The 25,803-nt window shown below is 41.9% G+C and overlaps 1 protein-coding gene across 6 annotated transcripts in view; it reads right to left on the bottom strand.

The window, feature by feature from the left end:
- PHF20 (PHD finger protein 20) overlaps positions 1–25,803 on the bottom strand; it is a 149,778-nt gene that overhangs the window by 77,572 nt on the left and 46,403 nt on the right. For 4 of the 6 annotated variants that reach the window (XM_021078127.1, XM_021078130.1, XM_021078129.1 and 1 more), the window contains 4 exons: positions 21,548–21,719; positions 20,204–20,288; positions 7,082–7,161; positions 2,198–2,585 (listed from right to left, as the gene is read on the bottom strand). In XM_021078127.1, coding sequence (XP_020933786.1) covers positions 2,198–2,585; positions 7,082–7,161; positions 20,204–20,288; positions 21,548–21,719 — 725 coding nt within the window. Of the gene's footprint in view, positions 1–2,197; positions 2,586–7,081; positions 7,162–13,856; positions 14,318–20,203; positions 20,289–21,547; positions 21,720–25,803 lie in introns of those variants that run through there. The other 2 variants (XM_021078131.1, XM_005672899.3) reach the window with 2 other exon arrangements.

Below are 25,803 nucleotides of genomic sequence, written 5' to 3'. Positions count from 1 at the left end.
AGCCGCATCTGCAACCTACACCACAGCTCATGGCAACGCCGGATCCTTAACCCACTGAGCAAGGCCAGGGACCGAACCCACAACCTCATGGTTCCTAGTCGGATTCGTTAACCACTGCGCCATGATGGAACTCCACATTCTACATCTTAACATGGTACACTGCCCAGAGGTTTAAAACTTCCAGACTTTATCAACTGGGGTTTCTCATTTGAAAACAGAATACAGAGGTCATTTCCTCAATTATCCCAAGAATGGGTTATAACCAGTACCACTCCCAATTCACAGAAGTCAATTCAATACAGATCATGGATGCTTTGGGCATTAGAGTTTAATTCTCGCTTAGAACCCTGCTGAGAAACCCAGTGAACTTAGGACAGTGCTGAAATACAGTGAAAGCCACAAATGCAAGCTACACGTGTAATTTTAAATTTTTAGTTGTCACTTTTTAAAAAGTGAAATTGGAGTTCGTATTGTGGCACAGGGGAAATGAATCCAACTAGGAACCATGGGGTTACAGGTTCGATCCCTGGCCTTGCTCAGTGGGTTAAGGATCTAGTATTGCCATGAGCTGTCGTGTAGGCCAGCAGCTGTGGCTCCGACTGGACCCGCAGCCTGGGAACCTCCATATGCCATGGGTGCAGCCCTAAAAAGCAAAAAAAAAAAACACACAAAATAGCCACATTTGAAATGCTCAGTGCCCACCTGAGACTAGCAGCTACCACACTGGACAGCACAGGGACAATTCCAGCATGCTTGGCTCTTGAGGGTGAGACCCAGTTACAACCACTGGAGGGGAAATTCCCTTATTTCTTTTGTGAAGAAATCAATCATCTAATTTCATATCTTAAAATAAGAATGTAAGAAGACTGTCTACTGAGAACAAGCACTAATATATTTATTTGATATAAAGAAAGACAGAGATTCTTCCACAGAAATTAAGTCTGGTGTAGCTGTCTGGATTGATAAAGAGGACTGGCTTTGCATTCCACATCATAAGGGAGTAATAAGTGGGCTAACTCTGTAGCTCCACAGTTTCTACAAAAATACATTCTATATCATATTGTATATTTAAAATTTATCTTTGGCAGCTTTTAAACTTAAGAAAAAAAATAATTTTAAATGTGATAGGGGACTAAGTCTTTCAATATTCATGTAAAGAATATGCAAGCAAGAATGTCTGAAGGCCACAGCTAGATAATCATGGGGCCAGATAATCATGGGCAGTGTTCATCAGTCTAGAGATCCTGGGGGCTCTTCACATCACTCAATCAAGAGAAGTTATGTTTAGCTTAGGAAGAAATTCATAGTTTGTTTCATTCTTGGCTATTCTAGAAGCCGTCCAAATTTCAACTTTTTAAAATAATTGTATATTCCTCCCTGAATCTGTACACCTTAACCTTGACTCTTACCAACTAGCAATCTCAGCTTTTTATTTAGATTGAAAATTTCCAATGCATAATCACTCTCCAGAGAGCCCAATTTCTTTTCTTTTCTTTTTTTGTCTTTTTATCTTTTCTAGATCCGAACCCACAGCATATCAAGGTTCCCAGGCTAGGGGTCTAATCGGAGCTGTAGCTTCTGGCCCACACCACAGCCACAGCAATGCCAGATCCGATCTGCTTCTGCGACCTACACAGCACAGCTCATGGCAATGCCGGATCCTTAACCCACTGAGCAAGGCCAGGGATCGAACCGGCAACCTCATGGTTCCTAGTCGGATTCGTTAATCACTGAGCCACGACAAGAACTCCATGGAGAGCTCAATTTCAAATGTACCCATACCTTCCCAGTCTAGTGTTCTTTGCTCCCGCCTCCTTCATGTGCCCATACCTACTTACTTCTCCTTTTCCCTTCAATGTCTCTCATGAAAATACCATTGCCTGCTTCCAGGTTCCATTAAGCTTAAAGTGAACTCATTTGAACTGGCACAAACAAAAGGCCTTAGCTTATTAGGTTTTATCATATTAGCTGAAGTATCTAGTGAACAGTTACCCACCACCCCAGAAGCCCAGTCAAGAACATGTTTCCCAACTTATGTTCATCTGGATATATGCTTCCCTTAAAATTCAGCTCCACAGACAGCACCTGTTCTCAGATGACAGGATGATTCAAAGTCATTCACCAAAAAGAAGGGTTGAAGTATAGAAGTTATAAAGAAGAGAAGAATACTCTGGCATTGCTCACTTGGGAAACTCACCAGTAGGAGCTATGGAAGGGGGTCTGCCTCGTTTTCTTTTTGGCTCCCTCAAGTTTTCTTGTGGACTCTTCACAATGTCATTTTCAGGTTTCTTATCCACTTGAGCATCTCCAGAATACTCTCTGTCATTTTCTGAAATGTTCTCCTTATCTTCCTTCTCGTTCTTAGGAAGGTTCTTCTCTGACACCTTCCCCTTTTCAGAACAGATTAACTTTCCTTCTTTATCAGGCTGCTTAGGTTGCTTTTCTGTCTTCAAGGCTTTGTCCTCTTTGTCTTTCTTCACATTAGCTGTCGCTTTTCTCTGCTCTTTAAACTTCTCTCGTTTATCAGGAGATGATGAAAGACTTTTGTGTTCTGTTTCTTTAGGCCTAGCATTACCCACAATATTCTAAAATGAGCAAAATAGCGATGAAACACACTTTGTGATTACTTGCAAATATAAAATCAGATGGCTTTTTGTAAACTTATGAAGACAAAGAAATTTAAAAAGGACATATATCAGGTCACACAATGGAAGGCACCATTGAAAATGCTCACTCATATTCTGAGGTTTGAGAACCAGCTCAAAGTTTAAAGAAAATAACGGTCATGTTCAATTCCATCTGAGACAGTGCTATCTGCCTTATGATTAGTAAGTCACTAGAAAATAATTAAAGGGACAGACAACTACCTCAGGGACATCTTCTGGGAAGCAATCTTTCTGACAGAGATGTTCTAAGAAAATGCCTCCATGCTCTGTCTTTCTCATCACAAGCGTGACTACAGTGACCCAGGCCTTTCTGAGGCCCGGCTCAGTTTGCCAGATGCTGACATCCAGTGTAGGAAAGATCCCAAACTGGTATCTGGAGGCTGAACAAGAAAGCTGTAAAGATTTTTTACCCAGAAAAGTGTCTTTACTTCCTCTACTGGGTAAAGCTGTACTCAGTCCAATAAGCCACCTACAAAGTTCCTGAGGTACTGAGTTTTTGTCCACCAGGAGGAAATACTGCTTCTTGGTTACTTTCCTCCTAAATTACATTCTTTAAAATTCATCCCGGAGTTCCCGTTGTGGTGCAGTGGTTAACGAATCTGACTAGGAACCATGAGGTTGCGGGTTCGGTCCCTGCCCTTGCTCAGTGGGTTAACGATCCGGCGTTGCCCTGAGCTGTGGCGTAGGTCGCAGACGCGGCTCAGATCCCGCGTTGCTGTGGCTCTGGCATAGGCCGGTGGCTACAGCTCCGATTTGACCCCTAGCCTGGGAACCTCCATATGCCGCGGGAGCAGCCCAAGAAATAGCTAAAAAGACCAAAAAAAAAAAAAAAAAAAAAAAAAATTCATCCTAAAAATCTTGTGTCCCAGGAGACTGTCTCACAATAAAGTCAGCTCTGAAAGCTCTGGAGTTTCCAAAACCACAATTAAGTTTGTATATGTATCTTCCTTCCAAGACCTTAAGAGTAGAAACTACCATATCATGTTGATATGGGATCCCTAGCACCTAGCACACATTAGGCACACAGGTCTTTTTCTTTCTTTTTCTTTCTTTCTTTCTTTCTTTCTTTCTTTCTTTCCTTCCTTCCTTCCTTCTTTCTTTCTTTCCTTTTTTCCTTCCTTCCTTTCTTTTCCTTCCTTCCTTCCTTCCTGCCTTCTGCCTCGTTTTTACAACCACATCTGTGGCACATGGAAGTTCCCAGGCTGGGGTCAAACTGGAGGTAGAACTACAGCCCTACTACATCACAGTCACAGCAACACCGGATCCGAGCCACAACTGTAACCTATGCCGTAGCTTATGGCAACACTGGATCCTTAACCCACTAAGTGAGCCTGGGATAAAACCCCCATCTTCAAGGAGACTATGTTGGGTTCTTAACCCACTCAGCCACAAGAGGAACACTAAACACACAGATCTTTGCCATAAGCAGGAAGGAACACCTTATACTCAGTGAAAGTTTAATTTGTCACATAATGAAAAGTAATAAATAAGGCGAATCCCCGTGGTTAAAGCCTAGAAGAAAAAAATTTTTTTCAAGTCCCCAAAATTTTCTGCAAGCAGCCAGGTTTAAGATAAGCCCTCCTCAGTAACTGCTGGCAGAAATATAAATTGCAACCACTGAAAAAGGAAGTTGGCAACTTGGGTCAAAAGACTTACAAAGTTTATACTTTTGAACTGGAATGAATTCCTAGAAATGGAATCTCCTAACAGAATAATCAGACTTGTACACCCAGATTTACAAATATCCTTCAGTGACCATCAAGGAATTCGTTACACAAAGTAGGGTTACATACATATAAAATAATACATAGCCATTAAAAGCTATATTCCCATAGAGTACTCAGGAACTTAGGAAAATGTTATTTTGTTAAAAGAACAAGTTATAGAACAGTCATGTATGCATATAACTCGAATTTTGAATAGCAGTAAATATATACACATACACACACATACAAACTTTAAAAAAAAAAAAAAAAAACAGAAGAAGTTCCTTTGTCACTCAGCAGGTTAAAGATCTGGTTTGTCATTGCAACAATTCAAGTTGCTGCTGTAGCATAGGTTCGATCCGTGGCCACATGCCATGGGCATAGCCAAAATGAAAAAGAAGAGGAAAAAAAAAAAAACACTCTGACCTATTCTAATACTATATCAAAAAGATTTTAAAATTTTCTGACATATATTTTTAAGAAGCTTTGCTTTGTAAGTGGCCATTATATAAACCTAGATGCTTAGGGTTGAAGAGAGCTAAGAAGTCATTTATCCACACTACTATGTCCTCTTAGAAAAGAAAAACAAACAGGAGACAGGGGCCTGTGCCTGACCACCTGCCAGGTCTGAGTTGAAGTGAGACACTCAGAGGCAGCTGGGAATTGACGACTGAAGCACCCACAAACCTACACAGGGTGAAGTGCCCATCTCCAAGCCAAGGCACATGCGTACTATCCATCAGAGTGAACGGCTGAATGTTAGTTATCTGGAGCCCTGGACTTCCATCTAGGGACACTCTAGATCCATTCTGGAAGGTTGTTCTTTTTTTTTTTTTTTTTCTGTCTTTTGTCTTTTTGTCTGTTGTTGTTGTTGTTGCTGTTGTTGCTATTTCTTGGGCCGCTCCCTCGGCATATGGAGGTTCCCAGGCTAGGGGTCGAATCGGAGCTGTAGCCACCGGCCTACGCCAGAGCCACAGCAACGCGGGATCCGAGCCGCGCCCGCGACCTACACCACAGCTCACGGCAACGCCAGATCGTTAACCCACTGAGCAAGGGCAGGGACCGAACCCACAACCTCATGGTTCCTAGTCGGATTCGTTAACCACTGCGCCACGACGGGAACTCCCCGAAGGTTGTTCTTAATACATTTCTCTGTCTATATAAACTCATTCTACAAACTTAACATAAAAATTGCCAAATTTAAGGCCAAAATAATGTTTTAGAGTACTGGGAGGCTCCTTAGAGGCCTGAGGGGCAAATAATCAAAAACATCTTTAGGCTAAAATTGTCAATTTTCTGAAGAGGAAAATCAGCAAGAGGCAAAAACGTTTTTGAGGCTATCATTAATAATATCATGGAGGAGTTCCCGTCGTGGTGCAGTGGTTAACGAATCCGACTAGGAACCATGAGGTGGCGGGTTCGGTCCTTGCCCTTGCTCAGTGGGTTAACGATCCGGCGTTGCCCTGAGCTGTGGTGTAGGTTGCAGACGCGGCTCGGATCCCGCGTTGCTGTGGCTCTGGCGTAGGCTGGTGGCCACAGCTCCGATTCGACCCCTAGCCTGGGAACCTCCATAGGCCACGGGAGCGGCCCAAAGAAATAGCAAAAAGACAAAAAAAGTAAATAAATAAATAAAGCAAAGGAAAATATTAAAAAATAATAATAATAATATCATGGAGTTCCCATTGTGGCTCAGTGGTAACGAACCTGACTAGTATCTATGAGGATGTGGGTTCGATCCCTGGCCTTGCTCACTGGGTTAAGAATCTGACATTGCCGTGAGTTGCAGTGTAAGTCTTGGACATGGCTCAGATCCTGCATTGCTGTGGCTGTGTGTAGGCCACCAGCTGCAGTTCCAATTCGACATCTACCCTAGGAACTTCCATATACCCCAAGTATGGTACTAAAAAGCAAAAAAAAAAAAAATCATGTATCATAATATTTGAAATTGCTAACTACATGTACAGAAGAACTTATTAAAATCTATGATAAGTAGAAGCTTTTGCTCATCCTAAGAAACAGCTTCCAGCATTACCAAATACTGTCATATCCACAACCACCCAAAGAGGTAAGTAACATTAATTAGAATCTGTCTCCTCAGCTCTTTCATTAAGACATAAATATGAAAAAGACTAAAGGGGGAAAAAATCATGAAGAAAGTAGACAACACTTCTATATGGCCAGTATCTATTTGTGTGCACTGTATTTCCAGTATCAAAAATCAGGTCCCATGCTAAGGGAAATATATGAATGGTGACAGGAACAAGAGCAAACAAAATTCTTGACCCAGGAACATCTACACCAAACTAGCTCTATAATCACCAAGCTACGGTTTTGAGCTGAAAGACAAAGTTAAATGAGGAGAAAACACATCTCTAGATCTCCTCAAGCACTCAGCAAGTTCCCTCAGAAGGGAAACAACTCTAGAGGCAGGGTTCAGGGAGAGAGAAAAACCACATGCTTTGCAGAAAAACAGGTAAGAGGTGACAGTACTCATGTACTGGCACTTCCAAAAAGAAAAATCTGTATTAAAAGGAAAAAGCACAGAGAGACAAATATTCACAATTTCTGAAAACTTGTATACTGCTTTTAGGGCAATCATGTTAAGATGAAGGAAAGACTGCCATCATAAACAAATGTAACAGCTTTATTTGAGAAACAAAACCACATTAGCATTATTCATAATATGGAGCGAAAAAACACAATTCTTACCTGATCTTTGGAAAAAGCTTTGACATGAATATGTTTGACAGTTTGAACTACTCCATCATAAAATTTCACAGTGTAAGTACCTAGAATTCAAAAATATACCATGATTTTTTTTTGTAATTTCATGAAAGCTCAAAACTTTTCAAAGCATAAAACACAAAAGTGCTCCAACCATAGCAGTAAATTTGTGGTAATTACAAAATTGTCTAAGGGAGTTCCTGAGGTGGCTCATCGGGTTACAAACCCGACTAGTATCCATGGGGATGCGAGTTCGATCCCTGGCCTTGCTCAGTGGGTTAAGGATCTGGCGTTGCCCTGAGCTATGATGAAGGTCGCAGACATGGCTTGGATCCAATGTGGCTGTGGCTGTGGCGTAGGCCAGCAGCTGCAGCTCTGATTCAACCCCTAGCCTGGGAACTTCCACATGGCGCAGGTATGACCCTAAAAAGCAAAAAAAAAAAGTTTAAGAATCACATTCAATCTTACATATGTCCAAGATAATAGTATCCCTGCTTTTTCTCTTTTTCTCTTTACAAATCTTTTTATCTATACAGACCAAAATCCATCAGAAAAAAATCACTTCTGGGGAGTTCCCATAGTGGTGCAACAGAAATGAATCTGACTAGGAACCATGAGGTTGCAGGCTTGATTCCTGGCCTTGATCAGTGGGTTAAAGATTTGGCATTGCCGTGAGCTATGATGTTGGTCGCAGATGTGGCTTGGATCTGGCGTTGCTGTGGCTGTGGTGTAGGCCGGCAGCTGTAGCTTCGATTCGACCCCTAGCCTGGGAACCTCCATATGCCATGGGTACGGCCCTACCAAAAAAAAAAAAAAAAAACTCATTTTCATGACGCTTCGTAAAAATTAAATTTACACTGATTTTAGGAATTCCCATAGTGGCTCAGTGGTTAATGAATCCGACTAGGAACCATGAGGTTTCGGGTTCGATTTCTGGCCTTGCTCAGTGGGTTAAGGATCCGGCGTTGCCATGAACTGTGGTGTAGATTGCAGACACGGCTCAGATCCTGTGTTGCTATGGCTCTGGCGTAGGCCGGTGGCTATGGCTCCGATTCGACCCCTACCCTGTGAATCTCCATATGCCGCAGAAGCGGCCCTAGAAATGGCAAAAAGACAAAAAAATAAAATAAAATTACACTGATTTTAGACAAAGAAAAAAGAGCAGTAAAATAATTAAGAATGTAAGAAAACACCAACAATGAACTATCAAAAAGAGAAATTAAGGTGTTAAACAGTTGGTGAAATGTAAATTGGTACAGCCACTTTGGAAAGTTTCTCAAAAAACTAGAAATAGAACTATCATATGACGCAACAATTCCACTCCTTGGTACATGTCTGAAAAGAACAAAAACACTAATTCAAAAAGATACCTGCACCCCCATGTTCATAGCAGCACTATTTACAATAGCCAAGATATGGAAGCAACCTAAAGTGAACACCAGCAGACGACTCGATAAAGAGGTGCTGTATCTCTATCTCTATCTACGTCTGTGTCTATATCTACAGACACATTATGGAATACCACAAAGCCATAAAAAAAGAATGAAATCTTGCCATTTGCAACAACATAGATGGACTTGGAGACCATTATGTAAAATAAGTCAGAGAGAGACAAATACTATATGATCTCACTTATATGTGGAATTTAAAAAAAAACAAACTAGTGAATATGACAAAAGAGAAGCATTCACAGATATAGAGAACAAACTAGTGGTTTATTGGTGGGGAGAGGGAAAGAGGGAGAGGCAATACAGGCGTAGGGAACCAAGAGATACAAATAACTATGTGTAAAATAAACTACAAGGATATACTATACAATACAGGGAATACAGACAATATTTATAAAACCAATAAATGGAGTATAACTTTTAAAAATTCTGAATCACTATATTATACACTTGAAACTTATATAATATTGTACATCAAATATACTTCATTAAAAAAAAAAAAGTGACACACCAGGTTAAGGATCCCATGTTATCACTGCAGCAATTTAGGTTGCTGCTGTGGTGTGGGTTTGATCCCTGGCCCAGGAACTCACACAAAACAAAATGAAACAAAACAAAAAAAGGATGCTAAAGAAAATGCAGATTGATTTATTTGCTTGGTGAATTATTAATGTTTATCAATTAATCTTTATTTTTTCTGGGCTCAGGGATAGTAATATCTTTAAAAGCTTCAAAAGAAACATGACTATCTAAAGGTATTATGTTTTTAGAGGTCAGATTAATCTCAAAAATCCGTATGAATTACCTGCATGTTACAATATTTAAAAACAGAGACTAGGCCAAAGTAGTAAAAGGTGTCTGCTACACTGTCAATTTTACTAGTTTTATTCCATTAAAAAATATATAGTCTGGGAGCTCCTGTCATGGCTCAGCAGTTAATGAACCTGACTAATATCAATGAAGACACAGTTCGATCCCTGGCCTCACTCAGTGGGTTAAGGATCCAGAGGTGCCGTGAGTTTCAGTGTAGGTCACAGACGAGGCTTGGATAGTGCGTTGCTCTGGCTGTGGTGTAGGCCGGCAATTGCAACTCTGATTCAATCCTGGCCTGGGAAGCTCCATGTGCTGCGGGTGTGGCCCTAAAAAGCAAAAAAATTAAAATAAAAAATAAAATATAGTCCTACAAAAAGTCACTCTCTACTAAAATATTAAAGCTGGAAATCCAAATAATCTTATCCTCCCAAACAAGGAATCCAGCTACAAAAGTTCTCATTAGTTGCATCCAAACACACACTGTCAAGCTTTGCCCTTTTTTTTTTGTCTTTTTAGGGCCGCACCCATGGCATATGGAAGTTCCTAGGCTTGAGGTCAAAACAGCTGCAGCTGAGGCCTCCACCACTGCCACAGCAACACGGAATCTGGGCCGCATCTACAACCTACGTGCAGCATGCAGCAACACCAGATCCTTCACCCAGAGATCAAATCAACATCCTGACAGACACTATGTTGGGTTCCTAACCTGCTGAGCTACAATGGGAACTCCAGGGAGTTCAAAATACAAACTCTGGGAGTGTGAAACAGAAATGCATGTTGTTGTGGGGGTTTTTTTTGGTTTTTTTTTTTTTTTGTCTTTTTTAGTGCTGCACCTGAGGCACACGGAGGTTCCCAGGCTAGGGGTCTAATCAGAGCTACAGCTGCCGGCCTATGCCACAGCCACAGCAACACCAGTTCCGAGCCACATCTGCAACCTACACCATAGTTCATGGCAACGCCGGATCCTTAACCCACTGAGTGAGGCCAGGGATCGAACCCGCAACCTCATGGTTCCTAGTCGGATTTGTTTCCACTGCACCATGACGGGAACTCCAGAAATGTATGTTTTAATAAGTTCTTCAGGTGACTCTGGTGCACACTGAAGTCTGAGAACTATTGTCATAAACAATTACTAATTACCTACTGATTTTACTCCTAGTAATTACAAAATAAAAAGCGATTATTTGTCACAAGTGTCACCAACACAGAAAGAAATGGCTAGCAAACAAAACAGATACAAGGATATATAGCTGGCTTTATATAGGTGTGTATATATACGTATTTATATAAATATAATTGGTTAAAACAAGCAATGAGATGAAAGCTATGATAAAAGATTCCACATGAGGCAATAACTGATGACTACTTACAACAAAGGCCTGAGTTCCTGTTTTCCTGCTTCTATTGTGAGGGTGTTGGCAAGCAAAGAAGCAATAATAGGCAATGCTGTGGAACTCTAAACAAACCCTTTTCATGCAACCATAGCAAAGCTCTGGCCAGTCTGAGGACAGGTTTGGGTTGGGGACTTTAAGAATCCAATTCTCGAGAAAACTTAAGTGTGCCAACCAGCCACCCAAGCCTTGTTTCCACTATTTTGTCAACAAAGTTCAGCATCAGGTACATCAATTTGTCCATTTTTACAGACATTTCAAATATCCAGAAGGACAACATAAATAATATTAACCAAAAGTCCAACATTTTCCAGGTCAATTTTGAAAGCTTACTCCTGACGGCAGGCTCAGAATGGAGTCCTTAGATGAAGGGATGTGCGCCAAGCGCCATGTTAGTCTAACACAGGGCTAGAAGCAAAACCCAAGCCTATCTGCAGACCTCTGATTAATTCTTCTCCCATCACCCACACTGTCTAGTCCCAGAGTCTCTCGGCCTAAATTCTAAACCAGACCCAAGTACCACTGGCCACTCTAAAATGAACCAATCTACAGCCAAAAGTGTGCAAGCACCACTATCCTTAGATAACAATATCCCAGCTCTGACCCTTTTCTACTTCAAAAGAACTACAAGGGATCATCTTGAAACCTTCTCCCTTAATCATGCACACAGCCTAACATGGGCTTCAAAAATCAGAGGGAACAAAATGACCATGGACAACAGTGGCCCAGCCTCACTTCTGGAGAGAGGCCCCCAATCTAATGGCCACAGAATCCTCCCATGGGAGCCTGGCAACAGAGGTCCCCCTTCGCCACAACATCATCTAACAAAAAACATATAAATGACAAAATTTAAAAAAAGAGCATTCACGACACAAATGCCACCTGCATCAGGTTCCCTTAAGAAGTTCCTATCTTGGGGAGTTCCCATCGTGGCACAGCAGAAATGAATCCAACTAGGAACCATGAGGTTGCAGGTTCGATCCCTGGCTTCACTCAGTGGGTTAAGGATCTGGCGTTGCTGTGTGAGCTGTGGTGTAGGTCGCAGATGCGGCTGTGATCTGGTGTTGCTGTGGCTCTGGCGCAAGCCAGCAGCAACAGCTCCGATTAGACCCCTAGCCTGGGACCCTCCATATGCTGTGGGTATGGCCCTAAAAAAAAAAAAAAAAAAAAGAAGTAGTACCAGATGAAATGAAGCTTCCTAGCCTTGAGCTTCTTGGCGTTAAGAACTCAGTGTATCAGACAACGTTACAGAGGTCAGTAATAGCAGTAATAGCAGAAGGGATGTAAGAACAAAAAGCAGAAGGGATGTAGCAAGCTCTTCTTCCCTAGGAACAAGGAAAGAGGAACAAAGGTGACTGGAAAGGACAGATTTCTGCTGCTCTTGAAATCTACAAAATTGTGACTTTAGGGCCCTTTTTCTATCCCACTCATTCTCCAAGAGTCAGAAAATTCAATAATACTATAGATAGGAGTTTTCAAACATAATATCTCCAAGTCCTGAAGTTTCTTCCCATAGATGTGCCTCAGGGGGTGGACAGAGGGATGAATAAGCACACAGTTGCAGGCGAATCTCCCTTTAACTAATTTCCTCTTAGCAATTTTACATGATAAGCTTCTGAGGCCAACAATTTCCAAAAATGCTCATTTATTCCAATTCCTTCTTCCACTTCTAACTAACTGCTCAAGTGGGTCCATACCAAGGAGAGTGACCTGCCTGTAATCACCCAGCAGGGACTGGGACAGAGCTTAGCTTCCATCAGGGCTCTCAAGACACCATCAGGCTCCAGAAAGTACAGACAATCCACACCTACTATACCATATCAGACGCATGTACACACATGCCCGCCAGCAAGCACCCGGCCCTGACAACTCCTGTTGTTTAAGGAAAACCCTGCTCCAGAGAAGCAGCCTTGCACTGTAGAACTGCAGTTTCATGAACCTTGGAGTCCAAGGATCTCCATTCAGATCTCAGCTCTATTTTTTTTTTTTTTTTTGGTCACACCAACAGCATACGGAAGTTCTCAGGCCAGGAACTGAACCCACAACACAGCAGTGACCCAAGCCAATGCAATGACAATGCCAGGTCCTTAACCACTGCACCACAAGGGAACTCCTCAGCACTACCATCTATGTTTGTGCTCTGGAACTTACAGCAGTTTCTCCCCTGAGCTTAGTTCCTGAAAAATAAGGATAGGGTTGGTGGCAACAACCTTTCCATGTTTGCGTAAAGACTATATCGGGAGTTCCAGTCATGGCTCAGTGGTTATGAACCCAACTAGTAACCATGAAGATGCAGGTTCAATTCCTGGCCTCTATCAGTGGGTTGAGGATCCATGTTGCCGAGCTGTGGTGTAGATCACAGACACAGCTCAAATCCCATGTGTCTGTGGCTGTGGTGTAGGTCAGCACCTGCAGCTGATTCAACCCCTTGCCTGGGAACTTCCATATGCCTTGGGTGCAGCCATAAAAGGACAAAAAAAAAAAAAAGACTAAATGATAAATGAGATCAGGTATGGAAACTATTGGGCAAAGGGGCTGTCACAGAGCAAAGTGGTTCTAATTATCCCCATCCACCAAGTCATTTTAAAAAGGAGCCCCCACCTGCATAAACGATAAGAGCCAAGCTAGCACCTGCATATATTGGCGTAAATTGTCCTTTTATGTCTTTTCAAAGCTTTTCAAAGTCTCAGTATCCCCACATTTCAAATGTAGGATCAGTTACAGCATGAAGAAAACAAAAAACATTAACCGTCTCAACCAGAGACTCCAGAAACAAGACCATTTCCAAAGAATCTCCCTGTAAAAATGCAGACTTTAGGCACTGAAAAAGAACCAGGGGACAAGGTGGGGGGCAGCTGTGACCTAAAACTATGGATAATTGTAAGGAAGAAGGACCTGGCTTGCCTGCACAGTAGAGTTAGAGAACCACAGATCAACAGGAAGGAACGATTCCTCATTCTGCTGTACGTGTGTACGTACTTTCAGTTTCCCCAGAAAGAAAGCCTTGCAGAACAGGAGGCACAAAGCCCTAACAGACAAGTGGCTCTGACATCCGCAATGTCAGAAAGGGAACTGAGCAGCCCTGGTAAAGAGCTGAGGTCAACTTACCAGAGGTGGTTTCAGAACAAAGAGTCTCTTGAGAGCAGAATCCCTTCTTTTACTCCAACACAGACTGAGGCTCTAACGAGGCTACCAGGTGTGGCTGCCTTCATACAAAATGATGCTTAATTGACATTAAAAGAATTATTCCAGGTGAAAAGAGCTAAATAACATGGCATGTCTCTCCCCAGTTTTCAAGTGCTAAATAACTCCCTTAAGGAACTCAATTTACTATCTAGCTGTGACTGGGCCATGCTGGATTCCCACCACTCTCCACTCTGGCTAGAGCCCCCACCCATCAGCCTTTTCAATATTTAGCCTCAGCACAACCACCAAGGAAGTTAAGAGCAATAGAGGTGTTCCCACAGTGGCACTAAAGGATTGGTGGTGTCTTGGGAGCGATGGGATACTGGTTCCATCCCCCACCCAGCACACTGGGTTGAGGATCAGACATTACCTGCAGCTGTGGCTTGGGTGCCAACTGCAGCTCAGATCCGATCTCTGGCCCAGCAACTCCATATGCTGTGGGGCAGCCAAAAAAGGAGGGGAAAAAAAAAAAATGGCAGAAAAATTGGACCACGCCTTTCCAAGATGAATCTGTAGAGAGTGGCTTCCCTATATCCCCAGCTAGTAGCATCAAAAAGAAAGAATAACTTTACAGGAAAGAAAGGGGGCATCTTGCCTGCAGAGGTTCTTCTCACAGCACCATTAATGATACTACCGATGAAACTGAGGCCAGGGCAGAAAACACAAGAAAAAGAGTGAAAAAAAGAGTCCAACATTGCCCCTCCCAATCCTGCAATTACTAGAATAAATCAAGAACTAGAAACTGTCCCCCAGCTCCCCTGGATAGAATCTAGCCCAAAGGCAGCACCTAAGAGTCATTTTATTGCAAAGTCAGGCACAGATCTGAGCTCCCATGAAAGCTAGCTTTCCTTCACCATCCACCCAGCTGTAGCAATAACGCCACCCAGCTGGTTCCATTACCTTTCAGGATTTTCCTTCCCCAGCATCCCTCCTCTCCTCCCTCTTTCAATTAGTTTTAAGAACCCAGTAAGGGATTCCTGTTGTGACTAAACAGGTTAAGGACCCAACACTGTCTCTGTGAGGATGCAGGTTCAATTCCTGTGCTTGTTCAAGTGGGTTAAGGATCCAGTGTTGCCACAAGCTGAGATGTAGGTTGCAGATGGCTTGGATCCAGTGTTGCCGTGGCTGTAGCATGGGCCTCAGCTGCAGCTCCTATTCGACCCCTCACCCAGGAACTTCCTTATGCCACCAGTATAGCCATGAAACAAAGGAGAGAGAAAGAAAAGACCAGGACTTCCCGTCGTGGCTCAGTGGAAACGAATCTGACTAGCATCCACAAGGATGTAGGTTTGATCCCTGGCCCGGCTCAGCGGGTTGGGGATGTGGTGTTGCCGTTGGCTGTGGTGTGGGTCGCAGACATGGCTCAGATCTGGCATTGCTGTGGCTGTGGCGCAGGCCAGAGGCCACAGCTCCAATTCAACCCCTAGCCTGAGAACCTCCATATGCCCTGGTTGCGGCCCTAAAAAGAAAAAAAAAAAAAAAAAACGAGAAAGAAAAGACCCAGTAAGGACAGCAGTATAATAGAGGACTTCAGATCCAAGAACTCTGGGGAAGACAGGTTCTCCAAAAAACACCCACTCATTTTCTTTCTTTTTTCTTCTTTTTCTTCTTAGGTTTTCTTTTTTTTTTTTCTTTTTAGTTTTTTAGGAACTAAAATTCATTGAAAAGAATTTGAAGCTCACTGAACTAAAATATTAAGGTGGCAGATGAACACTGTAGGAACAAGCATTACCTCAAGATTTGCCTTTAATTTTAGCTCATGGAGGAAACAAACTGAAAAGACTTTTACGAACAATTTGCGAAGCTCTGGTTGCCCAAGTTTAAAAGACATGTAAAAACCTTAATATACTATGACTAATAATTTGAAATGGGTCTTTATTTTTTTAATCCATGATGCCCAGGCATGGGCTCTATAGATATTAGATGCAAAGTGTAGCTTCTACCTGGACCACACCCCGTCTATGAGACAGCATCCAGGCTCCCCAAACCCCTCTTCCTCAATCTGCCCCTCCTTTGCCACTCCCTTATCTAATGCCCTTCACCTCATCTCTGCCCTCCACTTGATTCAGAGATATCAATGGAACACAGAGAAATGTTGCTTCCTTTCTGCTACCTCCTTTATCTACAGTTACCCATGTTACTTCCCACATCTTTCAATGGATCTACAAGGCAGCCATTTCCCAAGGGAGCACATCTCCAAGGGATATCACTCAAGCGTAAAATATGACTTGATCAGCATAAATCAAATTAACAGACTTTCGACCACATCTAGGACCTGTATTTCATGTCACAGAATTTACAATCAGTAAGAGCAGAAAAGTTACTAATATTGAAAATAAGACACTAAAAATAAATTTTATCTCTTTTTTTGCTATGACTTTTTTATAGAGGTATAGCTGCTTTATGATAGTAGTTTCAGATGTACGACTCAGTGACTCAACATTATTAGAGATTATACTCCATTTAAAGTTATAAGAAGTTTCCATGTAGCATAGCAGGTTAAGGATCTGGCATTGCCATAGCTGTGGTTCAGGCCATAACTGCACCACAGGTTCGACCACTGGCCCAGGAACTTCCACATGTTATGGGTGTGGACAAAAAAAATAATAAAGTTACAATAAAATATTGGCTATATAATGTGTGCTGTACAATATATCCCTGCAGCTTTTTTTTCTTAAATTCGATTATATTTTCCCGATATAAGTGATATCATACAGTCATTTTAATAAAAATAGACCTAGGGAGTTTCAGTCGTGGCGCAGTAGTTAACGAATCCGACTAGGAACCATGAGGTTGTGGGTTCGATCCCTGGCCTTGCTCAGTGGGTTAAGGATTCGGCGCTGCCGTGAGCTGTGGTATAGGTTGCAGACACGGCTCAGATCCCATGTTGCTGTGGCTCTGGCATAGACCGGTGGCTACAGCTCCAATTAGACCCCTAACCTGGGAATCTCCATATGCCGTGGGAAGCAGCCCTAGAAAAGGCAAAAAGACAAAAAAAAAATTAAATTAAATTAAATTAAAATAGACCTAAAAATAGACTTATAAGTTGTATTTAATGAGTGTCTTAAACTTTTTTTTTTTTTTTGTCTTTTTGTCTTTTGTTGTTGTTGTTGTTGCTATTTCTTGGGCCGCTCCCGCGGCATATGGAGGTTCCCAGGCTAGGGGTTGAATCGGAGCTGTAGCCACCGGCCTACACCAGAGCCACAGCAACGCAGGATCCAAGCCGCATCTGCAACCTACACCACAACTCACGGCAACGCCGGATCGTTAACCCACTGAGCAAGGGCAGGGACCGAACCCGCAACCTCATGGTTCCTAGTCGGATTCGTTAACCACTGCGCCACGACGGGAACTCCTTAAACTTTTTTCTTTTCTCTTTTTGTCTTTTCTAGGGCTGCTTCCTCGGCATATGGAGGTTCCCAGGCTAGGGGTCGAATTGGAGCTGCTGCCACCAGCCTACACCACAGCCACAGCACCGTGGGATCCGAGCCATGTCTGAGAGCTACACCACAGCTCACAGCAACACCAGATCCCTAACCCACTGAGCAAGGCCAGGGATTGAACCTGCAACCTCATGGTTCCCAGTCGGATTCATTTCCACTGTGCCACAACGGGAACTCCTAAGTTCTTTTTTTAGATTCCACATATAAGTGATACCACATGATATTTGTCTTTCTCTGACTTACTTCACTTAGTATCATAACCTCTAGGTCCATCCATGTTGCTGCAACATGGCTGAGTAATAGTCAATTGTATACATGTACAATTTCATTCTTTTTTATGGCTGAGTAATATTCAATTACATATATGTACCACATCTTCTTTATCCATTCCTCTGTCAGTGGACATTTAGGTTGTTTTCATGTCTTAGCTACTATAAATAGTGCTGTTATGAACACTGGGATGCATATATCTTTTTCGAATTATATTTAACTCCAAGATATATGCCCAGAAGTGGGATTGCTGGATCATCTGGTAGTTCTATTTTTAGTTTTTTAAGGAACCTCCATACTGTTCTCCATAGCAACTGAACCAATTTAATGACTGTTTGATTTAATAAACTATGTCTTTTACTTAAAGGATTTGAAGCAGTTTAATAACATGTAAGCCTTCCTTTAAAATAGCTTTCTAGGTTAAAGTGATATGAAAAGTAACAACAGGATTTTGTTTTGAACAAAGGCTTATTAAAGGTAACTTAAGCAAACAAGGGACTCTCCAAAAAGACTTAATCAACTATAAACAAGAGGATCAGAAACTGCTTAGACAAGACAGATGATGCAACCTTGCTTTGGAGGCTTCTGGTAAGAGGTAAGAGGATCATGGTTTAAGGATAACCTACATCTGTCAACCCACATTGGTCTAATAGCTGCCAGACTGGGGGTGGGCAAACGCAGCAATAAAGAAACAAATTTCTGCTACATTCAAATGTATGCTCATTTTTTACCATTTCGACCCATTCTCAAATAGAAATTCTTGATCACTCCAAGGTCCAGCATTTAGTAGAGTGAAGAATAAATACTTGAATAACTTCACTGAATGAAAAAAATCAATCCAGAGGGTTCCCACTGTGGTTCAGTGGGTTAAGTATCGACACAGACTCCGTGAAGATGCAGGTTTGATCCCTAGCCTCATTCAGTGTGGGTTAAGGATCCAGCATTGCTGCAAGCTGCAGCAGAGGTCAAAGATGCGCTCGGATCAAGTGTTGCTGTGACTGTGACATAGGCCTGCAGCTGAAGCTCTGATTCAGCCCCTAGCCTAGGAACTTCCATATGCTGTAGACGCGGCTCTAAAGAAAAAAATCAATCCGGCCTCAGAGTCATCACTAACCATGGTACTAAGAGGTCTGTTTGCCCTAAACAACCATTGCAAAGATCAAGGACATACAATAAACATCTTGGTAGAAAAAGCTAAAAGAGGAGTTCTCTGGTAGCTCAGCAGGTTAAGAATCCAGTTTTGTCACTGCTGTGACAGAGGTTCAATCCCTGGCCCAAGGAACTTCCACATGCCCCAAGTGTAGTCAAAAGAAAGAAAGAAAGGAAAAAAAAAAAAAAAAAAAAAACCAGAAAGTGCTATTTAAAAAAAAAAAAGCTATCATTTGAACCCCAAGTCTGTCCTCTGAGTGTCGGGCTACTGACAACACATATTATCTACAATAACCCTCCTATTGCCTTTGTATGGGCAAAATGAGCCTCTGCAGGTCATGGAATATGTCCAGATGCCTCATGTTCTAAACTCTGGCAAAGGCATCCCAACTCAGTGCCCTAAATCCCAGTACCCCAGCTTCAACTAGCAACCCTGATATTACAGACCATTCCCAATCACCTTGCAGCCCCTAAGCACCCCCCCCGCCCCTTTTGGTCTTTTTGCCTTTTCTAGGGCCACTCCCGTGGCATATGGAGGTTCCCAGGCTAGGGGTCTAGAGGAGCCATACCTGCCGGCCTAGGCCAGAGCCACAGCAACTCTGGATCTAAGCTATGTCTGCAACCTACACAACTCACAGCAATGCCAGATCCTTAACCCACTGAGTGAGGCCAGGGATCGAACCCACAACCTCATGGTTCCTAGTTGGATTCATTAACCACTGAGCCATGACAGCAACTCCTAAGCACATTTTTAAGAAATGTATGTTGTCTGCTTCATTTCTAGGCCATCCACAAATAACTAAAAGGAACATTAGGGGCTTGTTTCAATTATTTTATTTTATTTATTTATTTATTTTGTCTTTTTTAGGGCCACACCTGTGGCATATGGAGGTTCCCAGGCTAGGGGTCTAATCGGAGGTGTTGCCGCCGGCCTACACTGGAGTCACAGCAACGCCAGATGTGTGCTGTGCCTGTGACCTACACCACAGCTCATGGCAATGCCGGTTCCTTAACCCACTAAACGAGGCCAGGGATCAAACCCGCCTGCAACCTCATGGTTCCTAGACAGATTCATTTCTGCTGTACCACGATGGGAACTCCGCTTGTTTCAATTATATTAGGAACTCTTAAGACAGCAAAAAGCGGCACACTTCCCAGCAGAGTGGCAGATGAAGAATGACTGTTTTAGAAAACAATGACTAAAACTTAGGAGGCAAAGAATTAAACTCCCCTTCTTTAACCTAGCTTTCTCTTGTTGATATTTCTTCCTAACGCCTGACATAGTAATTAACTTGAAGAGAAAGGAATCCTAAGCATTAAATACATACTGAAAATACACTATCAAACTCCAATATCAAACTCACCCCTAAGTCCAGAGTAAAAACAATTACAACTCAAATGTCTTACCATCCTTGTTAACAGCAGTGACTTTGGCTGGGTAAAAACGACAATCAGACCAACAGGCGAGAACCTGCTCGTTTATTTGAAATTCCTAAAAAACATTAAAAAACAAAAAAAGACTCTGTTATTAATCCAATTTCATAGGACATAACACAGTATTTCATAAAAGAGGCTGAAACTGGGATTTCCCTGGTGGTCCAGTGGGTTAAGAATCCTGAGTTGTCACTGCAATGGCCTGGATTGTTGCTGTGATGAATAACAATCCTGACCCCGGAACTTCTGGAACTGGCATGGTCCCAAAAAAAGGGCTGAAATTGACAACAGTGCAAAGGAGAGATGGCTATTGAGATTGAGGAAGATGTTTCTGCTATTCAGCACTGGGAGTCAAAACAAAAAGTCTAGAAACAGAATTTTCCCATTTTAGGAGTTCTGGACACGCATGGCACAGCACTGTCAATAATCCTATCCTGTCCTGAAAGGGAGTCTTAGAATCCAGGACCACCAGGGAACACACCAAATATGTAAGCTGGAAGGAGAGAGGCTTCTTCACATGAGGGAAGCAGCTTTCATGCCGCCTAATGCCACCCACATTTTTAAAGGGTCTTTTGCCAAAGGAGGGCACTCATTCGCCATTAATATTTCATATTGTTTTCCCAGCACAAAGTGCCTTAATACATCTTGGAGAATGAATACTGAGCAAACTGGATAACAGTAAACAATCCTAAATTGAGAGGGGAAAAAAAGGCTAGCAAGAGTTCAAGTTCCCTCATCAGGATTAAAATGGAAAACAGAAACCAGGGCTGAGTCAGATCAAAAGGCAACGGGATTTCTACAGATGTCTCAGTGCCTGTTTAAAAAACTGAAAATAAATACTTCACGCTTCATTCTGAAGTCAATAAAAGCTTCAGGCACAGTGATGAAATTTAGAAAAAATACCGTCCTATCCCAAATATTTCAGGGGCTTATAAAATGCCTCAATATGACGCTAGCACAATGTTCCACATGGAATAATTGCTTAATAAATGGTCAGACAGAAGACCAGCTTAATAAATGATCTAAAGGGACACAGTATGAAAACGAGATAAAGTCCCCCATCATCATCAACACAGTCTCAATCAAGTTAGTTTATGAGTTGTCATGTCAATTACATCATACAAACAGATGACAACTGAGATTCTTCAACAATCTCCCAGATCAGCCATGTAGATCTCAGGGTTGCACTACAAAAGCCTAAATAAGGATTAGCCCCCAGCTGCTACTGAACTTTCACACTAAACATCAAAGACTAGATCATGAAGTGCGCAACAGCTGACCCAGCTCATTACTGAACTGCCCAGATTTGTTACTCACAGAAGATCCTTCCTCTGCATGTAAGCCCTCTTTCCTCAGCTGTATTTTCTCTAAAGGACGTAAATAAGGACTGTCCCAGCAGAACCACTCATCATAACGATGGTTCCAACGCTTGAAATGAATGAGTACTTTTCCTTCTTCGTAGTCAATATCTTCTATGTGAGCTGGATACCTGAGAGTCAGGGAAAAAAAAAATTGAAATGCCTTTAGTACCCACCCAGAAGACTCAAAACAATGCTGTCCCAAACCTCCTCCCAAAGGAGTAGGTCACCAAAGTAGTAAATAAAACCTATCAGTTAGAGGCTCTGTGTCATTGTGTCAAATCAAAAATTACGAAAGCCAACAGACTTTGGACTCAAATCCCATCCTAAATATCCCTTGGTTTGTGATTAAATTAACTTTTCAGAGCCTGAGTTTCTTCACGTAAAGTGGAAGGATACCTAACTCACTGTTATAGTGCAAGTTAAACAAGATGACATAAGACCTGAACACCAAAGAGGCAGAAAGCAAAACCTTTAACAACTAATTATATTTTACATGTGCCAAAAAATAATAATCTAGATACTGGAATACCACTCAGTTGTTTAAATGAACAAAATCGTTTTATGTCATGATATGGAAAGCTCTCCCAAGATGAACTATTAAATGAAAAAAGCAAGGTGCAGAACACTGTAGGATAAGCTACTGCCTACTTTTTTTAACAAGATGTAAAAGACTATATATTTATATAGGCATAAAATATATGGAAAAATACAAAGGAAACTAGCAATGTTACTTGTGGAACTATAGTCAGTTTAGGAGATAGGCTCTTTCAATCTCCAATCTACACTTCTAGACTAAGAGTTGGGAGGAAAAAAACTGCATTTTCCTGACTCCCTTACAACAGATAATCAAAGTCATGGATACATGTGGGTTTGAAAGCAAAGATCCAGTGCACCTATGGAAGACCTCTCAAACTTTCATGCAATGCAAAACATCAGGGGATCTTGTTAAAATGCAGATTCTGATTTAGTAGATGGAGCTAAGGCCCAGGAGCTTTAAACAAGCTCCCAGATGATAGTGACATGCTGGTCTGCAGTAGCAACGGTCTAATGTCTGTCTAGTAGCAAGCTTGCTGAGTGTCAGGCAGCAATGGTTGGGATGGCAATAGCAGTAGGGACTTCCTGACCTCCAGATCACAGCTCTCACAGTGGGTCCTTCAAATTGAGGCTCTAAGAGCAGTCCCCTTGAGTCCCACTCCTCCAACCCTTCCAGCAATTGTATAAATACCCAACTTCTTGTGTTAAATTCTTTTGTGGTTAAAGGACCCAGAGTTTGTTTCCAGCATTTAAACCTGATTAATACAAGTGGGAACTAAGCATGAGGGCAGAAAGGGGCAAAAGTGGGAGGGAGACCTTTTGCAGTATACCTCTTAAAGATTTTCATTTTTCTTTTTTCTTTTCTTTTTATGCCGGCCTATGCCACAGCCACAGCAACGCCAGATCCAAGCCAAGTCTGTGACCTATGCCACAGCTCATGGCAACACCAGATCATCACTAAGCAAGGACAGGGATCAAATCCGAATCCTCATGAATACCAGTCAGATTCTTAACACACTGAGTCACGATGGGAATGCCTCATTTTTCAACCAAATGACTATTTTGCTCATTCCAAAAAATATATATAAAAGGTTAAAAATAAATATAATACAGTTGTTCTCTTAAATACACTTGTATTAATCAGAATGCTATTCTAGATTGAGAAAGTTTAGATATACGTATTTTCTCCTACAACTTGAATTTGCTCCATTTCCTTCCTTTCTAGATACCCTGCTGTCCTAACAAATATGTGCTACCTAAAGGAATAGGCCTGCTTCCTTGTGTCATCTGTATACTGTGTCCTCTTCAATTCTACATAGTACTCTCTAAGACAGTTTGCCTGGAGTTAGCCAACCCCTCCAGGCAGTTTGCCTGGAGTTAGCCAATGACTAGATATTCAATAAACACTCAGCAAATTAATTCCCCCTGTTCTTCCCAAAGGTTATGTGTATCTCATCAATTCTTCAATCCCAAGGCTTTCAAAATTCAGCCACCGATTCCAATATCAGACACTCTGCAAGTTCAGGTCCCAATCAATTCATGTCAGTATTTCTCACACATGACCGACAGGGTATGCTTTTCAAAATTCCCAGTGGTACTATACATACTTTAATTGTTCAAAAAATATTAACCAAAGGACAACCCAATCAAAAAATGGGCAGGACACAATACTGTAAATCAAGTATAATTTTTTTAAAAAGGGGCAGAAGACTTAAAAAGACATTTCTCCAAAGAATACAAAAAGATGGCCAACAGGCATGTGAAAAGATGCTCAATATCTTAATTATCGTAGAAATGCAAATAAAAATTACAATGAGGTATTACCCCACACCTGTCAGAATGGCCATCTATAAAAGGCCTACAATTATATGTTCCCTCGGTGACACAGCAGAACAGGCTTGGGCCACTGGAAGGGCATGGATTTGATCCTTAGCCCAGCACAGTGGGTTAAGGATCCCGCATTGCTGGCAGTGGCAGCACAGATCGCAGCTGAGGTTCAGATTTAATCCCTGACATGGGAATTTCTATGCCGAGGGACGGCCAAATAGAGTGAGAAAGGACTAGGCATTCCTGCTGTGGCTCAGCAGGTTACCAACTCGACTAGTATCCATGAGGACAGGGGTTCAATCCCTGGCCTTGCTCAGTGGGTTAAGGACCCAGCATTGCTATGAGTTGTGGTGTAAGTTGAAGACGCAGTTTGGATGCGGCCGTGGCTGTGGCCAGCAGCTGCAGCTCCAATTCAACCCCTAGCCTGGGAACTGCCATACACCATAGGTATGGCCATAAAAAGACAAAAAAAAAAAAGAGAAAGAAACAAAAGAAAGAAGGGCCTACAAATGCTTTTGAGGGCGCAGAGAACATGGAATCCACCTACACTGTTAGTAGGAATGTAAACTCGTGCAGACACTATCGAGGACAGTATGGAGATTCCTTAAAAACTAAAAATAGAGTTCCTATATGATCCTTCAATCCCACTCCTGGGCATATATCCAGAGAAAACTCTAATTTGGAAAGATATGTGCACCCCAATGTCCACTGCAGCACTATTTACAACAGCCAAGACATGGAAATAACCTAAATGTCCATTGACAGAGGAATAAATAAAGATGTAGTACAATATATAACTGAATATTCCTCAACCATAAAAAAGAATGAAATATGCCATTTGTGGCAACATGGATGGACCTAGAGATTATCATAGTAAGTAAATCAGAAAGAAGCAAATACCATGAGATACCATTTATACGTGGAATCTAAATGTGGCACAAACGAACATGTCTACAAAACAAAAAGACTCACAGATGTAGAAAACAAACTTATGGTTACCAAAAGGGATAGTCAGGGGGAGGTGTAAATTAGGAGTTTGGGATTAATGTATGCTCACCACCATATGTAAAACAGATAATCAACAAGGACCTACTAAACAGCACAGGGAATTATACTCAATATTTTGTAATAACCTATAATGGAAAAGAATCTGAAAAAGAATGTGTGTGTGTGCACAAGTGTATAAAGTCCCACACAGAAAAAAAAAATTAACAGAAAGAATAAACAACCCTAAAACTAGTCTCCCTACTCCATTCCATCTGACACACAAGTGACATAAATCTATCTTGACAACAGACTGGCTAATGTACAATCTGATGAAGTGAGCAGTCTGATAGCAGGACATAAAAGAGGACTCCCTGAATTGATTCCTCCCTGTAAAATGGGGAGAGGGATAGGGATATTTCAGTCATACTCCTCTTATGCTCTCAATTCAGTCAGGCTACCGGAGACTAATAGGCCTAAAAAGACCAAAAAAAAAGAAATTAAAACAATGAAAATTGGTGGGGGGTTTTTTGGGCTTTTTCTTTTTTTGGTCTTTTTTTAGGACCACACTCACAGCATATGGAGGTTTCCAGGCTAGGGGTTGAATTGGAGCTGTAGCCACTGGCCTACGCCACAGCCACAGCAATACCAGATCCAAGCTGCATCTGTGACCTACACCGAAACTCATAGCAATGCTGGATCCTTAACCCACTGAGCAAGGCCAGGGATCGAACCTGCAACTTCATGCATACTAGTCAGATTGTTTCCGCTGAGAGACAAAAGGAACTCCTGTTAATATTTTTTTAACTGTTCTCCCCCATATCCACCCTCAAGTCCCCTGCGATCTGTTTTCTATGGGGTTTTTTT

Source organism: Sus scrofa, chromosome 17 (genome assembly GCF_000003025.6).
Source record: "Sus scrofa isolate TJ Tabasco breed Duroc chromosome 17, Sscrofa11.1, whole genome shotgun sequence".
NCBI lineage: Eukaryota > Metazoa > Chordata > Mammalia > Artiodactyla > Suidae > Sus > Sus scrofa.
Note: the sequence above shows the minus strand (reverse complement) of the source record. Positions and strands in the feature narration are given on the sequence as shown.